Raw genomic sequence first — 19,982 nt, 5'->3', positions numbered from 1 at the left:
GAAAAGTTACTAGGCAGACCTACATGATTTTTAGAATATAACATCTTTGTTCTGTGCCGAGTATGTACACCATAAAGATTTTTCTGTATTTTTTTTTTTAAATGAGTGTAATTCTAAATATACAACAAATTTTATGTTGATACTTGAAGGTATAAAACATTCTGATTATTTTTTTTAATGGCCTTCATTAAAAGAAAAGTATATTGTTCTAGTAAACTTTTGTTTAAATAATTTAACTTTGTTTTATAAAAAAAAAAAAAAAGTTGAAAAGATATTTTTCATTTAGTAGTGAGCCTTGGAAGATTGTCAGAAGGAAATGCGCTAGAAGATAACCGTTTATTTCTAGTTGCCACTTTGAAAAATCACTCGTAAATGCGATCGTTTCATTCGCAATGTAGAGCCCTGATTATGCATTGGATATATTTGATGTTTAAAATTTTATTTGGATTTCAATAACTTCATCTTTTTAAACATTTACTATAAATTCAAATAAAAAGACTTATTTTTAAAATTATAAAACAAAACTTATTTTAGTTATTTCATTAGCATATTTCCTATAAAATTTCAAATAAAATAAAAGCTTATTTTTAATGTTCTTTTCTTATATTTTATTTCAATAAATCGCTTCACAATAGAAATACTGAATAAAACTAAATAAACTGATTCACCTTGTCACTGCTTCAAGTAGTGCTATGCTGAAAGTTAGGAAGTATATGAGCTGACTATAACCTAAATACCTTAGAAACAATTTTGCAAAAAGTTATCTTGCATTTAGATACTAATTTTAATTAACATCGATATCAATCAACTGCCATAATTCGTAGTAACAGTTTAAACTTTTACCTCACCCCCTCATTAGAATTCTGGATTTAGCACTACATCCATTTGTGAAACATTTTCAGTTTTGTGTCAAGTTTGAAAATACCCCAAGATTTGTTTATAAAGAGAACGAAACTTTATTTTAGATTTAAAGATTTATTTTCACAGCAAACTATTTTTAATAGACGATATTATGCATAATTAAAAGATTTTTTTTTTTTTTAATTACAGATAATGTATTAGCCCCAAATCATTTTATGCAACCATTTCAAGTGGGTTAAAAATTTAAATAAATTTAGGTACGAATATAGACAGTTTAAAAAGTAGTTGTAATTTCAATATTATTTTAAAAGCAATATAAGCTGTGATTCTTATTTACTCTGATTTGTTAAGTCTTTATCAACTCTTAAAATATGTCATGATATTCACATCAAAAGAATATGCTAAGCACACTAAATACATTTTAAGGATGAAAAAAAAATATACCGAGTTATATGTCAATAAAATAAATAGAAAAATACTTACATAAACCCTGATTCCTTCTGCATGTAATTTCTCTGTTGGATAAGTTGGTTCACACACCCTAACAACATCTTTGGCACCACGAGTTTTCAGTTCCTGGGAACAGGCAAAATAAAATTCTATTAAAAAAATATCAAACAAATACTAGAAAATACTTGAAAGCAATCCTAACGAAGATAGTACAATTTTGCTTTTGAAATGCTTTGAAATAATACCCGAGTAGCAATATTAGATAACGATTCATCTGATCTTGTACTACACAAGTATAATAAAACTGAAATTACTTCACATTGGTAAATATTTTTATTCAGTTATGATTATATAAAAAAAATGGCATACATCGAGAAACTTATAACATTTTTTAACTAATTTTACCATTAAATCTTAAGTCATCTCCACTTGTTGGTTAAATTAAAATATGCTTTTGATATTAATAAAAACTGGAAACATTTCAGAATTAAACCATAAAATCCATTTAAATGGATAGATTCTGCAGAAAGATGTCCTAAAAATATAAAAATGTACCAGCTAGTATTTTCTGATAAAGTTAGTCAGAAATGGGATACCATGAAAGCAAATGAAAAAAAAAAAAAAAAAAAAAAAAAAAAAAAAAATGATTTTGGAAAGGAATCTGATTCGTTTACTTGGATTTTTTATTACATAAAAAAAAGAAAAGAAAAAAAAACCCCAGCAAAACTGACAAACCCAGTAAAACAATTTTATTTTTCTAATAGAATTACTCAATTAGGATAGAACAAATGTATGTATAATTATAAACTATTGCAATCTAAAAATTGTTTTCATCAAACTTTCTTTTAATACAAACGCCTTACAGTAGGATGTTAAAGTCATCTTTTAAACACTTTATATCAGTGGCCAAGCACCAATATTGCGCGCACACACGAGAAAGAGAGAGAGAGAGAGAGAGAAGAAACTTACCTCGATGAATTTATCCAATGTTCCATCAGTTGGCCGGTCCATTATAAGAAATCTCATATGTTTATGAGAAATTTCAGCAGGTTCAGGCTTGGTGGATCGTATAGCTCTCATGATGAACTTTTAGTTGATGTATGTATATAATGTATGAATTTACTTTACAATAATGGAAATTGAATGGTTGATCAGCAGATAGATTCCTGCTAAAGGTGTCAGTTCCTGCGCACTATTAATAGCAAGGATCAACAGTCGGGTTGTCGCCCAATCCTGCCACTGCCCAGTTGTACATTGACTGGAGATTTCCAATAAGGGGAAAAAATGAATTGGTTAAAAGCACACGCTATCGCCATCCAAAAAACCTTACGCTTCAGTTGCTACAACAGCAAACTTCAGTTAATGGAAAGCTCTTCAGAGTGTCAAGACTTGCGGTTTGTTTCTAGCTTCACTCGTCGTCTCCACCTCAGGTTTACCAGTTTAGACTAACACACCACTAGTATTACACGTGTTGCGCCTGGCAGAAATCTCCACTGTTGGTCACAAACTCCATAAATGTATGACCAAATTCACCAAAAAACTATAAATAAAAAAATAAAATAAAAGTAAAGTAATGAATAAATGAATTCAACAGTAAAAGTCAACAGAAAAATGAAAAAAATTTTTTTTTTTTTAAATCAATTTAAAAAAATTGTTTATAATATGATTGTCGAAAAATTCACTCTCCACATCATGCAGCCACACCAACCACCACCACCACCACACTGTGTGCCATGAGTTTCTCCATCTCTCCTTATGACTGTATGGTCATAGTTTCTCACACTGATGGCCGTCGAGGGGAGTGCATGGGCTCATCAGTATAAAACAGGGAAACAAAAAGAAAACACAGCATAACACCTTTTGTAAATATGATTGCGCTCTGAGTTTGTGAGCTACACCATCAATCCTCTATGGTTTACATCTATATCTCCAAGAGGCTAGGCTTGTCAATCAGTTGGTCAATTAGTCTCCCAAAGCCCTTCTGACTTGGCCCAAGCCACTATTTGTCTTTATGGTCAACTTATGATTCACCTCTAACCATTGCAAAAAAACTGCTAATCGGACACGGTCATAAAAAACTTATTGTCACTCCTAAAGTACCCACAAACCAAATCAAAATATAGCTACGTCTTTTTCTCACCTGGATCAACAATACCATGTCAAGTTTCTTTAGTCTACTGATAAACCTTATTTCCTATTTCTTTTGTTACTCGATAAACTTCTTTGTTGATTCAATAATACTATAATGTACAAGCGTTTAGAGAAAAAAGTGATTTTTTTCAACATTTTGTCATACATATAAATTTACAGTGCATGAACCATGAACACAAATTCAAAAGTAAAATAGCAATCTTATATTCATAGAGATTTCTTAATTATACAAAAATAGCTGACCAGGTATGTTGCAGCATGTGAATTTTTAACTGAAATAAAAGTGGAATGGATTATAACTCAAGGTGTCACAGAAACCGTATTTAGAAAATCTAAATTTAAAATTTTTTCTCTTAAATTATTTAAATTTTTTAGCATTAACTTAAAAATAAAGCCAAGTATATTGTGACTAAAGTATTTAAATTTTTATTGAATCTAACAAAAAAAATTTTTTTTTAAAGAAATTAAATTATAAATACTAATTTTCATACATATTTTTAAAATATAATTGAGTTTGTTCCGCAGGTCCAAATTCCCTATATATCAAATTATATTATATTTTAAAAATAATATATGGTGCTCCTCATTTAGGAGGTATTGGTCAAAAGGGAAAATTATTCCCAACTCGCATTTAGGTAAAAATTCACTTTTTTATAAATAATTGAATTCATTCAAAAAGTATTGCTAACAAAAACAAATGAAAAACAATTTTCATACATATATATAAAAAATGCATAGCTTACTAACTTATCTCTAAAAGTATAAATGATGTTGGAGTTTTTAAAAGAATAACATGAGTTTACATACTTTTTAGAATTATTCAAATAACCTATTTAAAAATAAAATTAAAAAAAATAAAACTAATACTTAACCATGCATAAAGAAACAAAATATTCATGAAGGTCAGTTGTAAAAATTTCAAACAAAATTTTTGCAAAACCAATCAATGTAGTTCCATTCATATTAAACGATTATATCCAAGGCTGTGGAAAGAGTCATTCAGATTTTAATAAAAATTACAGTTTTATCAACATTTATTAACCATTTGCTTTTAAAAATAAATCTGAATCTATTTTCACTTACAACATGCTTCCCAGAAAAATGTAGAAGAATCTTGTGAAAATATTTCAGATTGAGTGAGAAAAAAAAAAAAAAAAAACATCAGACGACAATTATTATAACAATTAAACACCTATCCATCGTTCCTATTTACTTGGCTTCCAACAAGGATAAAATTAAACACAGGCATATGAGAAAATCCTGCATCCCCACACACCAAAAAAAAAAAAAAAAAAAAAAAAAAAAAAAAAAAAAAAAAAAAAAAGACATTGGATAAAATTGTCTTATTGTAGAAAGATTTCTCCCACACAGAATGAGAAATAATTAAACCAACAGAGACTTGTTCCTGACTAAAAGACCAAGGGATTTTTTACATTTTTTTTATCTTATTAAAAAAACACTGGTGACAACATTTTTCAAGTTAAGTTATCATTTAAGCGTTTCACACCCATAATGCAACTTGTTATAACTTAGTATTTTTAATACTTTTTGCTACCACTTAATGAGAGCTAACACACTTGAATTGGATTGATTTTGCTTTTAGATCGTTCAAATGGGAGACGGTCATCCCTTAGTTACCATTGCTTTCAGATTCGCTCTGATAGAGTGGTAGTAGCTGTTAGGATTCCATCTAGGAATTGAAAGTAATTTTTTGATTCAATACTTTACTAAAAAAAACGTCCAAAACCATTTTCCTATTTGATGATTTAAATTTTCAGGGAAAATGTTAGTGTATAAAAAAGAAATGGAGGTCAGATGACTGGGGTTTTTTAAGCACGGTCTTCTGAAAAGATGAGCTAGAGAAAATAGCTTAGTATAGGTACCAAAAACAATTGGAAGCCCAAAGCAACTAGACATAAGAAATGATTTAACAGATTATAAATTAAGGGGTCAGATCCTAGAAATTTGTAGCTACCACATTTCTTTTGTCACTAGAAAAGAGGGCAATGTCAATAACCTAATGTCTCTGTTCCAAGAACTAGTTTGTTTTGTATTGTTGTGCAAACTTTGATACAACCACATGGAAAGACAGACACCAGGGAATGAGGAGAATTAATCTACAAAATGAAGTAACATCGTTTTTCACTTTTTTTTTTTTTTTTTAATACCAGTTTTATTAGTTCAGTTGCAGAATGCTTTTTTTTTTTTCATTTATTTTTTCTTCTAAATTACCAAAGCAAGTCTGATTTGGATTATTTTGATAATCATGCACACAAAATCATTTTGGCATATCAACACAAATTCCCAGAGAATGCAAGGAATCTTGTATGATAAGCTTCCATAACTTTTGATAAAGCCAACATGACCTCTTTTAATAAAAAAAAACAAGATAGGACATTGAAACTGAGATGTATCAAAGGACTTGAAAGAATTCCATCCAGAAGCAAACTTCAAACCTCCTCGGAATGCAGTAATTTGAATTATTCAAAGAGAGGCGATGTTTTGGTACTTTTCGTAATCTAACAATAGTTAAAATTAAAAGCAATAAGATTTTCGTATTATTTAAATTCATCCAACTACTCTTCTTAAATTCAATGTCATTTCACGTTTCAGTCGATGTAACCTTCAATCTTCTTCAAGTGTATTGACCAAAACATTGTGAAAACGACACTCAAATTGAGAAGAGCAGTCTAATGAATCAAAATACAAATAACCAATCCTCATCTAAAAAATTCGGAAATGATAAGATTTTGTTTTACCACCAACAATCATTAGCTAGACATAATTTGTTTTGATATATTCTGTATATAAAATAGGTATTATAATTACAATGGTCATTATCTTGTATAATGACTTGATATTCAAATTGATTTGAATGATAAATATAAGTAAACTGAGTTAATGTGAAAACACACTGATGAATTTTAACTCCTGACATTCTTGGTCTTTTTGACTAAGAGCAAAGTGTAATATCTGTTCTGAAACTACACTTCATATCTTTAGTTCTTGGTCAGTGAAAGAGAAATCCTTCTAGAGGGAAGCAATATTTAATTTTTTTGTTTCAATTTAGAGTGCCCCCACCCCCTCAGGAGTTGGATTTTCCTTACATTAAAAGGCAATTTTGTCTTGTAGGAAGTCAAGTAAATAGGGACAATATTATTTCACTCATACTGTCAAGTTTCATAGTAAAAAAAAACTATTTCCACCATAAACAAAGCATATTGCCACTTGCACATAAGAGGCTACTAATTAGGGTCATGTCTACAGTGGACTATATGGGGAGTTGAGCAGCAAGATCTTTGTTCACATTACACTTCTTTATGTTAGTACAGTTAGGGAAGCAAGAAACAGAGTCTAGCAGTCAAAGAGAAAAAAATTAGGTTTTCCGATATCTAGGGACCTCAACAGTGAAGAAGTGGGATTTTGCTGATGGTTGGGTTGGTCGAGAGTATGTAGGTTGAGGAGGCACAAGTGCTAGGAGTTCATCAGAACCCATTTAAGTACTTATAAAACAGACAGATTGTGGCGCTAGGACAGGTTGGAGCTGGGCCGATAGTGCAGGACTAGGGGTGTCAGAATTTTGGGGGAATTTGACACCCCTAACACAAAACTGCGAATAAAATATAAAAAAACTCGTAATTTCTCTTTTTAAAGTGGGTTATTTTCTTTATGGAATATACTTCCAAAATAAACTATTAAAGTTGTTTAAAAAATAGAAATATATTTTATTTTTAAAAAAACAGTGTTTACAAAGTGCCTGCGCACATTCATGCAACCATTTTTTTTTTTTTTTTTTTTTAACGTAATGAAATCAATTGAATTTTACGAGTTAAATTTTTTCAATTTTAAAAATCTATCAAAATTTTTCTAATGGTTCAATTTTTACGATATTTTTTAGATTCAATGTGAAATTTTATGCTCTTTCTAATAAACTGAATATAATATTCTAGACGAGCTTTTTTTTTTTTTTTTTTTTTTTAAATTCACCCCCCCCCCATTTTGAAATGTCTATTCAAATGAAAATAATTTTCTCACCTCAAATTTATATATTACAAATTGGAGATAAAAGATCAATAAATAAATTTAAAAACAAACAAAAAGTTATTTGCAAATTTACCTGTAAAGTACAAAGTTTAAAACCTTTTTTTTTTTTATAAACCACGTTGAATTTTTTTGTTAAGTGAAACCTTATAATCTTGTTATATTGTCCAGAAAATTTTGTAGAATTACTTTTTTTTTTTATTCCATTCAATGTTTTTTTTGTTTTTTTTTAAATAGATATTTAAAAAAAAAATTCACTCCATAAAGAAATTCTGGGCAACGTCGGGTCTCCCTGCTAGAGTGATTCTCACAATCTTTGCATCATTTGATGAAAGAAAGTAAAAATTCTGATACAAAAGCAGGTAATTAATTGATTGAAAAATGAGCAATTTCACTGATTTCAATGATCATAAAACTACACTTCCAATACTTTTATGATTATTAAAATCGGGGGATACTCATACACTTATTGATTCATGCTGAAATAGCATCATTTAAAAAGCCATTCTTAACATGGGGAGAGGAGGGTGTTTTGTACCTATTCTGTACTTTAACCTTCCAATTAAAAACAAAACTTTAAACTGGGAAATACGATTTAATAAATAGTGCAAATCAGTAAGTGCATTAACACCGAAATCAGTAAAATTACCCATTTTTCAATTAAATCAATTGATTACCTGCTTTAGACAAGAACACTCAGTATGGTGCACCAGGAAAAAACCTCACATACTTTCCCCACAATGACAGTTCACAATACATTGTAGTCGACACTGTATTGCAGAGGACCTACTCTTGATTTTATAAAATTATTTTTAGACATAATGGCTTGAACTAAAGTTAAAAATGCAAAAGTAAAGTATCATAGTTCAACTCTAAACAGAAACATTCATTTCAGAACTGCCAATTTTATAAAAAAAACACCTACTGTTAATTTTATACATTGGGTCTTCTGCTTGTTCAATGTTAAAAATTTTCATAGATTGTAATGGTTTGGTCCAAATTGGATTGTTCCTCCTTTAATCAGATTTTTTCTCTTATCGATACTAATCTGAGGCATTCTGATTAAAAAAAAAAAAAAAAAACTATCAAAGAAGGCTCCCAGGCAAAATACATTTTTGTGGAATTAAAAAATCAACCCAGCTGTTTCAGAGCCAGAGGGAACGAACTCGCACACAAAGTGCCTTTTATATACAAGTAGAGATTTTATATAAGTTTTAGTCCTATTTTCTTATGAATAGGACATATTTTAACCAATATATTTCTATCTTAATAGTCTTTAGTTTGAAATATGTTATCAAGAGGGAAAAGTACAATAAAGAAATACATTTTGAAAATCTAATATTAAAATTTTTTTTCAATCCATAAAATAATTTTTATTTGAAAATTAAATCATTAGTTTTTATATTATAATTAAGTAATGAAATTGAAAAAAGCAATTATAATTCCTTTTTCCACAAACTGATACAAAAAACATTTTGAAGGCATTTTCATGTAGATATTCAACTTAAAACTATATGTATTCCTCTTGTTATAACAAAATAAATTTGAAACGTGAAAATATTAAATGAGAACGAGAGAAAGGTGGTAGTATATCTAGCAACTGCAAATATATAAATTTTACAAAATCAAAATTGTAGATTTTAGAACCTAAGAGTATTTAAATGTACTTAAGTTACAATAGACATATTCCTTACTTATGGGTTTATATTGCCCACCCCTTCATTATAAACAGATTCCTGACACTGTATTTGGATGCTGAAATTGCTACATATAGATTATGTTAACAGAATAGAAATGTAATATTTATTATTTTGCACATTTTAGTAAAAATCAAGCTGCGCGTGCGTGGTCCCCCTCTTGTGCTGCATGTGAAATGATGCCACAAAAAATAGAAATGATAAATGTGAGAAGTGTGAAGGGCCAACCTTGCCTTCACATTTTCGCCAAGTTTCAGAAAAATCTAATGGATAGAGGCAAAGTTATGGGGTAAAATAAAGTGTCATTTTTTTAACATTTTGAGGCATTGCGACCCTTTTGAGCTCTTGAATTCAGCACCATGGGTGGGGGAAAGCATGTTTTTTTTTTTTTTTTAGCCCTAAAAGTCCCAGAGGGATGTGAACCAGAATTTTGCCAGGTTCACCCATACTGAATTTATATTAAGAACAATAACTGCCACATTTTGGCCAAGTTTCAGGAAAATCCAATGGATGGATCAAACGCTATCGGGAAAAAAGTGTTTTTTTTTTTTTTTTAAAACCTCTTTTGACTCCCTGAGGACGCCAACTCCCAGTGTAAATGGATAACGGTGCTGTTTCAGGCCGTAACATGTATATTCGAGTTGACCACTGTGAAAAACTACTATATAGTCAGAAATATCAAGTTTTTATTGAGAAATATGAAAAAAGAGCCACAAAAAGAGCCGTTTTTAGTACTGAAAGTCCCCGGAGGACGCAAACTAGAATTTTGCCAGGATCACCCATACTGGATTTATATTAAAAATGGGCTCCACATTTTGGCAAGGTTTAAAAAAAATCTAATGGATGGATCAAAAGTCATTTTTGGCCATTTTGGGGGCATTTTTGACCTCTTTTGAGCACCTTGGGGCGCAACGGGAATTTTTATATAAAAAATATTTTTTTTACTGTGCACATCTATTTAATGAAATACAATTTGTGGCAAAATTTCAAGAAAACTAATAGACGATTATTTGGAAATAGTTTTAGATCAACAGATGCATGGACGCCACTGAAAACATAGGTACCCTCTGATAAATCGGTGGACAAAAAAAATCAAAATTTCTAGCATCATTAGAGGAAAGATAAAGCAACTGAAACTGGATAAAAAAGTGGATCATTGTACTCAATCTCAACATTTAATATATATATATATATATATATATATATATATATATATATATATAAATAAAATCTAAGCAAGACACAAACACCATGTAATATATATTTCAAAAACATATATACATAGTTTTTTTTTATTTTTATAAACAAATGTTTTAGATTGAACTTCTGCATGTCAGTACAGTTGGGGAAGCAGGAACCTGGAAGAGAATTCCAAAGTCTAGCAGTTCTGGGGAAGAAGCTATTAGAGTAGAAGGGCACTTCTGTCTGGGGTATTTTCATTGAGGGGGTACAAGAGGTTGTAGTTCGTCACTATTAAAATACTTATATTATTAAATATTAAAACATTAAAATACTTATATTATTAAATATTAAAACAAGCAGAGGGATGCAACATTTCATCAATGTGACAGAGGCTAAAGTCTAGATGACAGTTCAGGATCTATCAGGTTGGCAACTCTTTTGAACACTGTCCAGGAGTGAGAGACTAGTAGCAGATGCACCAGCCCAAATGTGACAGCAGTACTCAATACATGGGCGAATGGTGGCCTTATAAAGGTACAGAATACTTTCAGGAGTAAGTAACTTTCTAGCAGCAGCCTTGGCAATGGTTTCAATGTATTTATTCCAACTCATGTTTCCTGTGAACGTTAAGCTGAGGAGTTTGAACTAAGTACTTTCAGGTAATGTATCTTTAGCCATAGCTACTGGTGGTTGGTAAGGTTTCATGTAATTAATGAAGGAAACAAGCTTTGTCTTGGCAGCTTTGAATGTTAGCATCCATTTCTGACCCCATTCCACTACAGACTAAAGGTCTTCCTCGAGGGTTTCTGCTATTGCCTTAGATATGTGCTCATTAGTTTTCTCCACATGCCTGCTATAGAGCGTGGTGTCATTGGCAAATATACCCATGTCAGACAATTTTACAGGTAAGGATCGATCCCTGAGGTACACCTGCATTTATATCATTGTTTGGACGTATGCCCATCGAGGACAACCTGGATTCTTCTCTCATTTAAGAAGGATTTAATTATGTTAAGCATTCGTCCAGTAATACCATAGATTTTATTTTCATGCCATACCTTGTCAATAGCCTTAGATATATATATGTAGAGCTACTGCCCTCCTCATCCCCTATCCAGTGCTTGGTATATACATTCAGAGATTACAGTTAGAATATCTGCAGTAGAACGGGCTTGCCTAAATCCATATTGATGGTCAAACAGAAGTTCAGCAGCTGTAAGACTACAGATTGATTAATTAAAAACTCAAATATTTTGGTGAAAAGCGGGAGATTAATTGGGCAATAATTTAATGGGTCAGTTTGTGCGCCAAAGATTTTGTAAACTGGTACCATAGAAGCAATATTCCAACTGTCAGGAAAGCAAGATTCGTTAAGATATTTCTTAAAGAGTTTAGAGAGAACTGGAGGAACCTCAGTGGAGCATTTTTTTAATAGCACAGCCAGGATGAGATCAGGTCCACATGCTTTTAAGGTGTCTAGGTTTTTTTTTTATGATATCGTAGGGGTGATTTTCAGATAGTCTTGTGTGGTTTCTGTCCACAGAAAAATCAGAGAAGGAATGGTTTGCTGGGTCCAAGGTAGAGTTTGAGGGAAAATAACGGGCAAACATGTTAGCTTTCTCAGTTTCTGTGCAAACAACCTCATGATTGTTGGATAGTGGGGAATTATTGATTGCCCATTATTTACATTATTGTAGATTTTCCAGAAATCATGAGGTCCTAATTTCTGTGCTTCAATGCATTTCCTGATGGTTTCAGTATATTCACTCTTAACTGTCGCTACTTCTTTCTTACAATTACTTCTAGCTTCTATATACTTTGTTTGTACAGGACTTATGCTGGATAAATCTACAGTATGCATGTTACCTTTGAGCAATGGCAGCTGTGCAAGTAGAAGTAAACCATTGGGGAGAGTGGGTTTTGCTATAGAACTTCCGTGTAGGAACATGTGCTTCAATTGCTGCTTTGAACCATTCAGTAGTCTCATTTGCGCATTATTCTGCAGGAAGAGAAAATATATTTCCCCATGGGTTGTCATGTGATTTCTAATGGCATCCCAGTCAGCCTTATTTTAGTACATTGTCGTTTTGAGCAATGGCTCTTCAACTTGGGGGTCGAGAGTTTAGAGTGATTCTATCATTATCACAACATGATCAGTGGGCAATCAGCATTTGTTACATGATCCTCAGGATCTCTTGTCAGAAATAGATCCAGAAGTGAGGCTTGCTGGCCCTGATGACCTGGAAGATGGGTCGAGAATGTTACTGTCAAGGAATGGGATATAGCAAAGTTATGGATGATGCTACTAGCTGTGTCACTGTAGTTAGAGAAGCCAAGCAAATTTCTGTGGTGGGCGTTAGAGTCACTAAATACATGTATTTGGGTGCTAGTGTCAAAGGAGAGTGCTACATCTATGCTGTCAGAGACATGATTGATTATAGTACAGTCTTGGGTTGATGGAGAGCAATAAAGAAAATACAGGTAGCTAATGCTATTTTGTAAATTTAGTTTAAAGCGCATGAAGGCCTGGTCACCTGATTCTAGTTTAGATTCCCGAAACATGGGGAGGGCGTTACAAATATAGGCTCTAAGTCCGTTCCTGTTAAAGTCCTTACGAAAAAGTGGAAGATAACCAAACATGTTCAAGATGTTAGAGGGGATGGAGGAGTGCAAGTTAGTTTCACTTAGTGCTAAAATATCAGGGGAGTTTGCTAGGAGAAATGATTCTACATCATCTAAGTTAGTTCTAAGTCCTTGGATATGTGTAAATGCAAGCCTCAAGGGAGGAGGTGTGAGTGTGTGTCTGGTTTGAACATTTTTTTGGATTAAGCTGTCATTTCATTCTATTTCGTAGTTTCAGATCTAGATTGAGGTGCTAGGCAAAACGGACGTGCATAGCCACCATCATGCAACACAAGCAGACCATCAGTAGGCTCCTTATCCACAGGAATGTGGCCTCGGAAATGTCCAGAGATGAGTGCAGGGTGCCTTTCCATGTGTAACATGACACTACAAATATCCCGATATTACACAACTGATGATAGAACAGCCGTTCTAAACGCTATTAAAGAGTTAGGGCTCCTGTAATGTCAGTGGAGAAACAGCAACCAGCAACTATGAAACCGGTACCCTCAAACCTGTCCGACAGGAGTGGCCCAGTCCAATCATATTAGCATATATGGTAAATGAGCACTTCCAAGATGCCCAGGTATAGGGGAAGGGAATAAGGTAAATGTGAGGGACTGCATTCATTATCCTAGTCAGGAAACAAGGCTAAGCACTGGGTGTCTCTAATGAGTCCTTGTGGCCGCACCTCAGCTAATTGGCAAAGACGTATGGAGTATAGATAGGCAGAGTATCTACTTAAGCAGTTTAGGTTTGCAAACCGGTGATTTGATCAAGTCACCAGCTCTAGGGAGGTTGCTGTCCAGGAATGAGGAGGCCTCCCTCCCTTGTTTGGTGCCAAGACGTATTCTTCACCACAGTACCTGAGGATTGTGCGACTAATACCCACAGTCAACTTTGAAATGCAGACCACTTAGTGGTATCAGTTGACATCTCATTTAAATCCCAACCTCAAGGTGAGGAATTATTGCTCAAAACCACAAGGTACTTCAACAGGGCTTACTGGGAAACCATTAGAGAACACAGAGATGCCCCATGGACAGATATCTTCACTCTTCCTGCTGAACAGTGTGCCAACTAAATGGTGCAAAGCGGGCATTGAAGCACATGTTCCCACACAGAAGTATTATAGCAAGCCCCACTCACGCCCATGGTTCACTACAGATTGTTCAGCTGCTATGGCACAAAGACAGCATGCATTCTGCCAGTTTGTACGTCATAAATCAAATACAAATAGGCAAAAAATCAAATACAAATAGGCAAAATTCGTAGATGCTAGAAATGATTGTAAGAGAGAAATAATGACAGCCAAAAGAAAGCATGCTGAAATAATTAGGGAACACATAGAATTGCAAAAGATAGGAACTTGTGATTTCGGAAAAATCTATAATAGTATAGTGAATAAAGGGCAATCAGTAATTCCTTCACCGAGTAACAGCCAGAAGGTTGCTTGAATGGTAGCGGAGAAAGCGGAACTGCTGTCCTGGCGATTGCCTCTAACTCCACTTTAGAGCCAACAAACAACTCCCTCCCAAATTTCCCTATGCATAACTGTAAATTGGGTCTGCATTATAGTTAATGTGATTTTTGATTTGCATAGAAGAGATGTTTGTGACCAGTATGTAGAGTGTCATTACATATGCTATAACACTGAATTCTATCCCGTTGTCAAAAAATAGGAAAATAAAATAAGTTCTTAAATATGAGATGTTTTGAACACTTGATGTTAAACATATTTGATTGTCTGCGTTTAATGATAGAAAATTATTTTTTTTCCCAATCTTCAGAGCCTAATTCTAATATGTGCTTGTTGGGTGGGGGGTATAATGGGTAGGGAAGCTGCTCTACATAATTGTTTCAATATCAAATTGTCATTACTTATTTTTTTACTTGAATGACTTTGATAAAGGTTTTTCTTTATTTAGATCACTAGAAATTTTGACTAATCAAGTAGGATTAACATTTGGAAAAAAAAAAAAAAAAGAAAATTACTTGTTTTTGTCTTTCCTTTCCAACACCCGCAAATTTCCTTTTTGCATTATGATAATCTAATATTTCTAATTAAATTACTTGCATTTCTCAACTTTTTAACTAGGAAATTTTGGTTTGTGTAATTCATCAAATTACATCTGATGGCTTAGATCTTATTAAAGATTTATTTATTAGAACAACCTATATTTTGCTACATAGAATTAAACCGATTTTACAGAAATGCAAATAACCATGTGTGGTTAATATATATATCCAACAATTCTTTGCAAAATTAAAATATCCACCAAAGAAATATTTAGCGATTTTTTTTTTTTTTTGTTTCCCCTCAATATTTATCACTGTTTTATGTATTTGGTATTAATCTACTTTTGTGGTTGTAATTTTCTGTATATTATCTCCAGGGTTGCGGAGTCGGATGGTGAAAGTCCAACTGAGTCCTTGAATTCCTAGAATGCCGACTCCGACTTCTTGGCCCCTATGTGGAAATCTATTCTGCAGATCTATATATACCAGCCTCCCATACCTATTTAGCATTTTATAATTACTTTTCATGTACATCATTTTTTATGTCTAACATTCACTTGTATGATAAATATACTCACATATACACTCTACCAGCTTTATTTATTTATTTATTTTGCTCACGTTAACTCCTAACAAGGCATATCACCACTTGGACAAAAAAGGCTAATTTTTGGGACTATGTCTAGGAAAGATTAGCAAGATGTCAGGTTATGTTACATTTAAACTTATGCATATCATTACGACCAGGAAAGCCGGTAGCAGGAAGGGAATTCCAAAGTCTAGCTGTTCAAGATACTATTAGAATAGAAAGCTTTTTGACATCTAGGGACCTCAACAGTGAAGGGGTGAGATATCATTGCTCAACGGGTTTGTCGGGGATATGTACGGGGTATAAGTGCAGCGAGTTCATCAGAAAACATTTCATTAAAACATGCACAGAGATGCAACAATGTGAGGCTGGGACAAGAGTTGGAGTTTAGTTGATAAAGTGGGACTGATTAGATTGACAACTCTTTTCTGGAACCTATCCAAGATGGAGAGGTTAGTGGTAGATGCACCAGCCCAGATGTAGCAACAATACTCCATGCATAAGCGAATGGTGGCCCTTAAAAAAAAAAAAAAAAAAAGTGGCTATAAAGTGGGTGTTCATTTTACATTAAATTAATATAGAAAAGTGATCACTTTAAAACTATAATTTCTTCATGTCTTGGAAACTAGACATTTCCTGGAATTTTACTCTAGAAAACCTACAATAATGGTCATTTTAAAGGATTTTTTTTTTTTTTTTTTTTTTTTACCAATGTTTCAATCAGTCATTTGTTTTTCCGAATTTTGCATATGAATTACAAAATCCCCAAAACCTCTGGCATTGATTGAGGGGAGATTAAAACTTGCTATGGTTTCAAATGATCTGAAATAATAGCAAGGGGAGACTTGATTTCAAATATTTCTTATGTTATATCCCCCCTCTTTGGTTTTCATACATAAAATTTCAGTATATAAGGATTATTTGATACTGGAGATTCATAATCGTGCCCGCTTTCCAAAAGAAGGAAGATATAACATATGAGAAATCTTTGGAATCAAGTCTCCCCTTGCTGTTATTTCAGATCATTTGGAACCATAGAAGCAAGTTTTAGTCTCCTCTCCAAGGCCAGAGGTTTTGGGAAAACACACACACACTTATAGGACACAAAAAATATACAGAAACATGAGGATTGTTTTTCCATTTCAAAATTTAAGAAAAAATAATAATTGCTAACAAATTATAATTTTTGAATTTTTATTACTAAAATCAAATTAAACATTAATTTAAAAGGAGATATATATGAATATAACAGTTACAAATGTAAGAAAACGATTTTGTCATTTAAAGAAATCAAGTTTGTTTTGTTACAAGTTACATTAACTCTTGCTATGGTACAAACAAAAATAATTTTATTCCATTTGTTGCAGCCGACCTTGATATTTACTGAGGTATAATCAGAAAACAGATACAATTCATTATATCAGTGTGTACTGTTTTGATTAATCAACTTCAATTTACTATTGAAATATTACATATATATATGTATAAATAAATATACACATTTATTAGATTAGTTTGAAAGAATCGAAAAAATCTAAAAGAAATTAAATGAACGAGAGAAAAACGTCTTTATATTTTCTTTCTAGATATCAAAACTGTTTTTGTTTAATTCAAACTAATGAAGAGAAGTAATGCTTTGATGGTTCATAGAATTATATGATCTCTATTGATACTTTTTGTGAAAGAAGAATATTGATGGAGGATATCATCAGTAAAATAGTTGTCAGTTGTTGATGCAAAACAAAATGCTGTACACACCTTAATGGGGCTCCAAAGATGATGAGGCCATGCTAGTGTAGAGGGGCTGTCTGTCTTTTTGACAATACCTCCCAGCAAATCCTGTTGAGTAGTAGGGGATTAAAATTGAAACGGATGTCTCACCAGAAATCACAATATATAACAAGTTAACGCTTAGTGACATTTTTTTTTCAATATACTAGATTATTCCATTCATAGAATAGTATTTTTGAATCTTGTCTTCATAAAGGATTCATTTCACAGGCTGCACACAATATGCAATTTAAAACTTACATTATGCTAAGATAGATACCGACATATGACTCAATAAAAAGGAGTAAATTGGAATATATTTTCTAGTTATTTTAGTTTAAATTATGCCTCTTCGGTCATATCTGGTTTCACCTGTACCCTAAGAAAGTATCATTAAAACTGCCAAATCCAAAGAACAGTTGAAAGTCATTTCGATTTTAATAAAATCAGCATTTGTAAAATTAATAAGGGTAACGATTAAACAAATGTTATAACTTATTAAAATAAGAAATTAATCTGAAATCTGTTTACATTTTAATGATGAACATTTTTTTTAAATGGAAACATGAGATGGTACCATATGTGTATAATATTGGTTTCATTTAGTTATAGTTTTAATAAGTGTTAAAACATGAACATACATGCATTTCATTTTAAACAAGTGACTTTGGGTTTATGTAAGAGTAAAGTATGGTTTCCGTTCTGACAGAGAGGGAGATTCGTTTAATGTTGACTGTCCCAACTGAGGAATGATGACAGGTCCTATCATGCAAAATTTTGTATCTATCAAGAATCAGGCCTAAGGCACAGCCAGTCATAATTACAATTTTTAAGTTGCCTTAATTATAATAATCACAAAAAAAATGATGCAATGAAACTTTACTAAAATGAAACGAAACAGTTTGTAAAATTTCTGCTACAAAAGTTTAGATCTGCTCCCATCCCAGTCCTTCCTGCCTATGCCCTAGGCTGGGCACCCACTTCTTCACATTAAACTAAATAGCATAATATGGTTGTATTTGTATGGATTGTTTTAAATCTATTGGAATATCAGAAACTTGATGTAGGAAGAAACCACAATGTTAGCAATATACTCCATCTTCAAGTACAGTATCGACATAAGCAGGTCTCTCAAAAGTCAGATTTCCCGATATAGGTTGCTGTAAAATCCAAGTTCCTCAACATGATACTTAATACCTCTACCACAATGGTCAGACTGATAACTCCTATCTTCATGGAATTGCCTTTACTTTTAGTTATCACACCTTGCCTGGGAACTTATCTCTCCAATACCTGGCTCGTATCCATTTAAAAGGTTTGGTTCTCAATGAAGGTATCATTTTCAGTATCATGTTCTCACCCTTAACGATAACGATCAAGGTAAAAACTATTTCTACAACAACTTGCAGGCTACTTTCGATCATGTACCTTCGACTAATCTAATTATTGCAGCTGATTGGAATTCCCAAACAGGCACAGGTGAAATCAACAGTCATTCTCGGATGATTTGTGATGAACAATAATCTAATGATGAAAGATTTGTCAACTTTGCTGTAACAAATCATATTACTGTATCCAACACACATTTTCAACATCCCCGCTAATAACTATATACATAGTACTCCAATGAGTGCCTTGATTATCAAACATTCCAGTGTGCAGAAACTAGTAGCAAATTTGATTCTAATCAAGTATTGGGATGAGTAAAATTACATCTTTATCTCAAAGCCATGACATTGCATGCTAAGTTTCTCAGGTACATTAAAAAAAAAATAAACAAACTGATGATGTATCAAGCATAAAACTATCCAATCAATTAAAAAATCTCGAGCTACACAAGATGCTACCTCAGATGAGTGTTGGCAAACTGTTGTGTGATTTCCAAGACACTCGAAATCAGCAAACAAAAACTGGATCTCAGACCAAACAATGGAAATTGCTGAAAAAATAAATCAAGCACGTTGCAAAACTTCAGACAACTATACTATGAAGCTACTCATTCTGTTTGTGCCGATTCAAAACATTTTGAAGCGGTAGAAAATGTGGGATATACGCATGATTTTAGTGGTTTTGTAGGATGGTGGTTTGCCACTCGGACTTAGGGTTAGTGGTATAGTTAAGGGATTTGAGGGGTGGGGCTTATCACTCAGATTTAGGGTTAATGATAGATATTCAAGGGAAAGTATTTTAGGTGGGTTTGTCACTCAGAGTTAGTGGTAAGATTTATTTATTGATAACTTTTCAGTTTGAATAAATATCAATAACTGAGTGTTAACTGTTCTAAAAGGCAAGAACAGTCAGGAAACGGGGGATCATTTTATATTAAAAATATATGCAAAACTCACTAAATTCCTATTTTTTGTACTTGCCTTTATTTTTATTTTTTTTCGCAAAATATTTTAAGCTATTCATAAGTAATCACCTTCAAAATAAGAAAAAAAGCCAGTGTCTTGTACCTGAATAATAGGCGAGATTCATGTTTTTCCCTGAATAGTTTCCAAATTTCATGATGAAATTTCTCAGAGTGGTAATATTGCTCTTTAATAGCATTAAGATTTTTATCACTTGCTCAAAATTCTTTAAATATATCATATAGATTA

The 19,982-nt window shown here is 32.4% G+C and overlaps 1 protein-coding gene across 5 annotated transcripts in view; it reads right to left on the bottom strand.

Moving 5' to 3' along the window:
- The window catches only part of LOC145293805 (protein tyrosine phosphatase type IVA 2-like), a 156,429-nt gene that overhangs the window by 14,549 nt on the left and 121,898 nt on the right, over window positions 1–19,982 (bottom strand). For 3 of the 5 annotated variants that reach the window (XM_080140384.1, XM_080140381.1, XM_080140380.1), the window contains exons 2-3: window positions 2,281–2,851; window positions 1,345–1,437 (exon numbers count right to left, since the gene is read on the bottom strand). In XM_080140384.1, the coding sequence (XP_079996510.1) occupies window positions 1,345–1,437; window positions 2,281–2,391 (204 nt within the window). In that variant the 5' untranslated portion in view covers window positions 2,392–2,851. Of the gene's footprint in view, window positions 1–1,344; window positions 1,438–2,280; window positions 2,852–17,370; window positions 17,452–19,982 lie in introns of all 5 variants that reach the window. The other 2 variants (XM_080140383.1, XM_080140382.1) reach the window with 1 other exon arrangement.

Source organism: Euprymna scolopes, chromosome 15, assembly GCF_053919585.1.
Source record: "Euprymna scolopes isolate OS-2025 chromosome 15, ASM5391958v1, whole genome shotgun sequence".
Classification (NCBI taxonomy): Eukaryota; Metazoa; Mollusca; class Cephalopoda; order Sepiida; family Sepiolidae; genus Euprymna; species Euprymna scolopes.
This window is presented reverse-complemented; position numbering and strand designations above follow the sequence as displayed.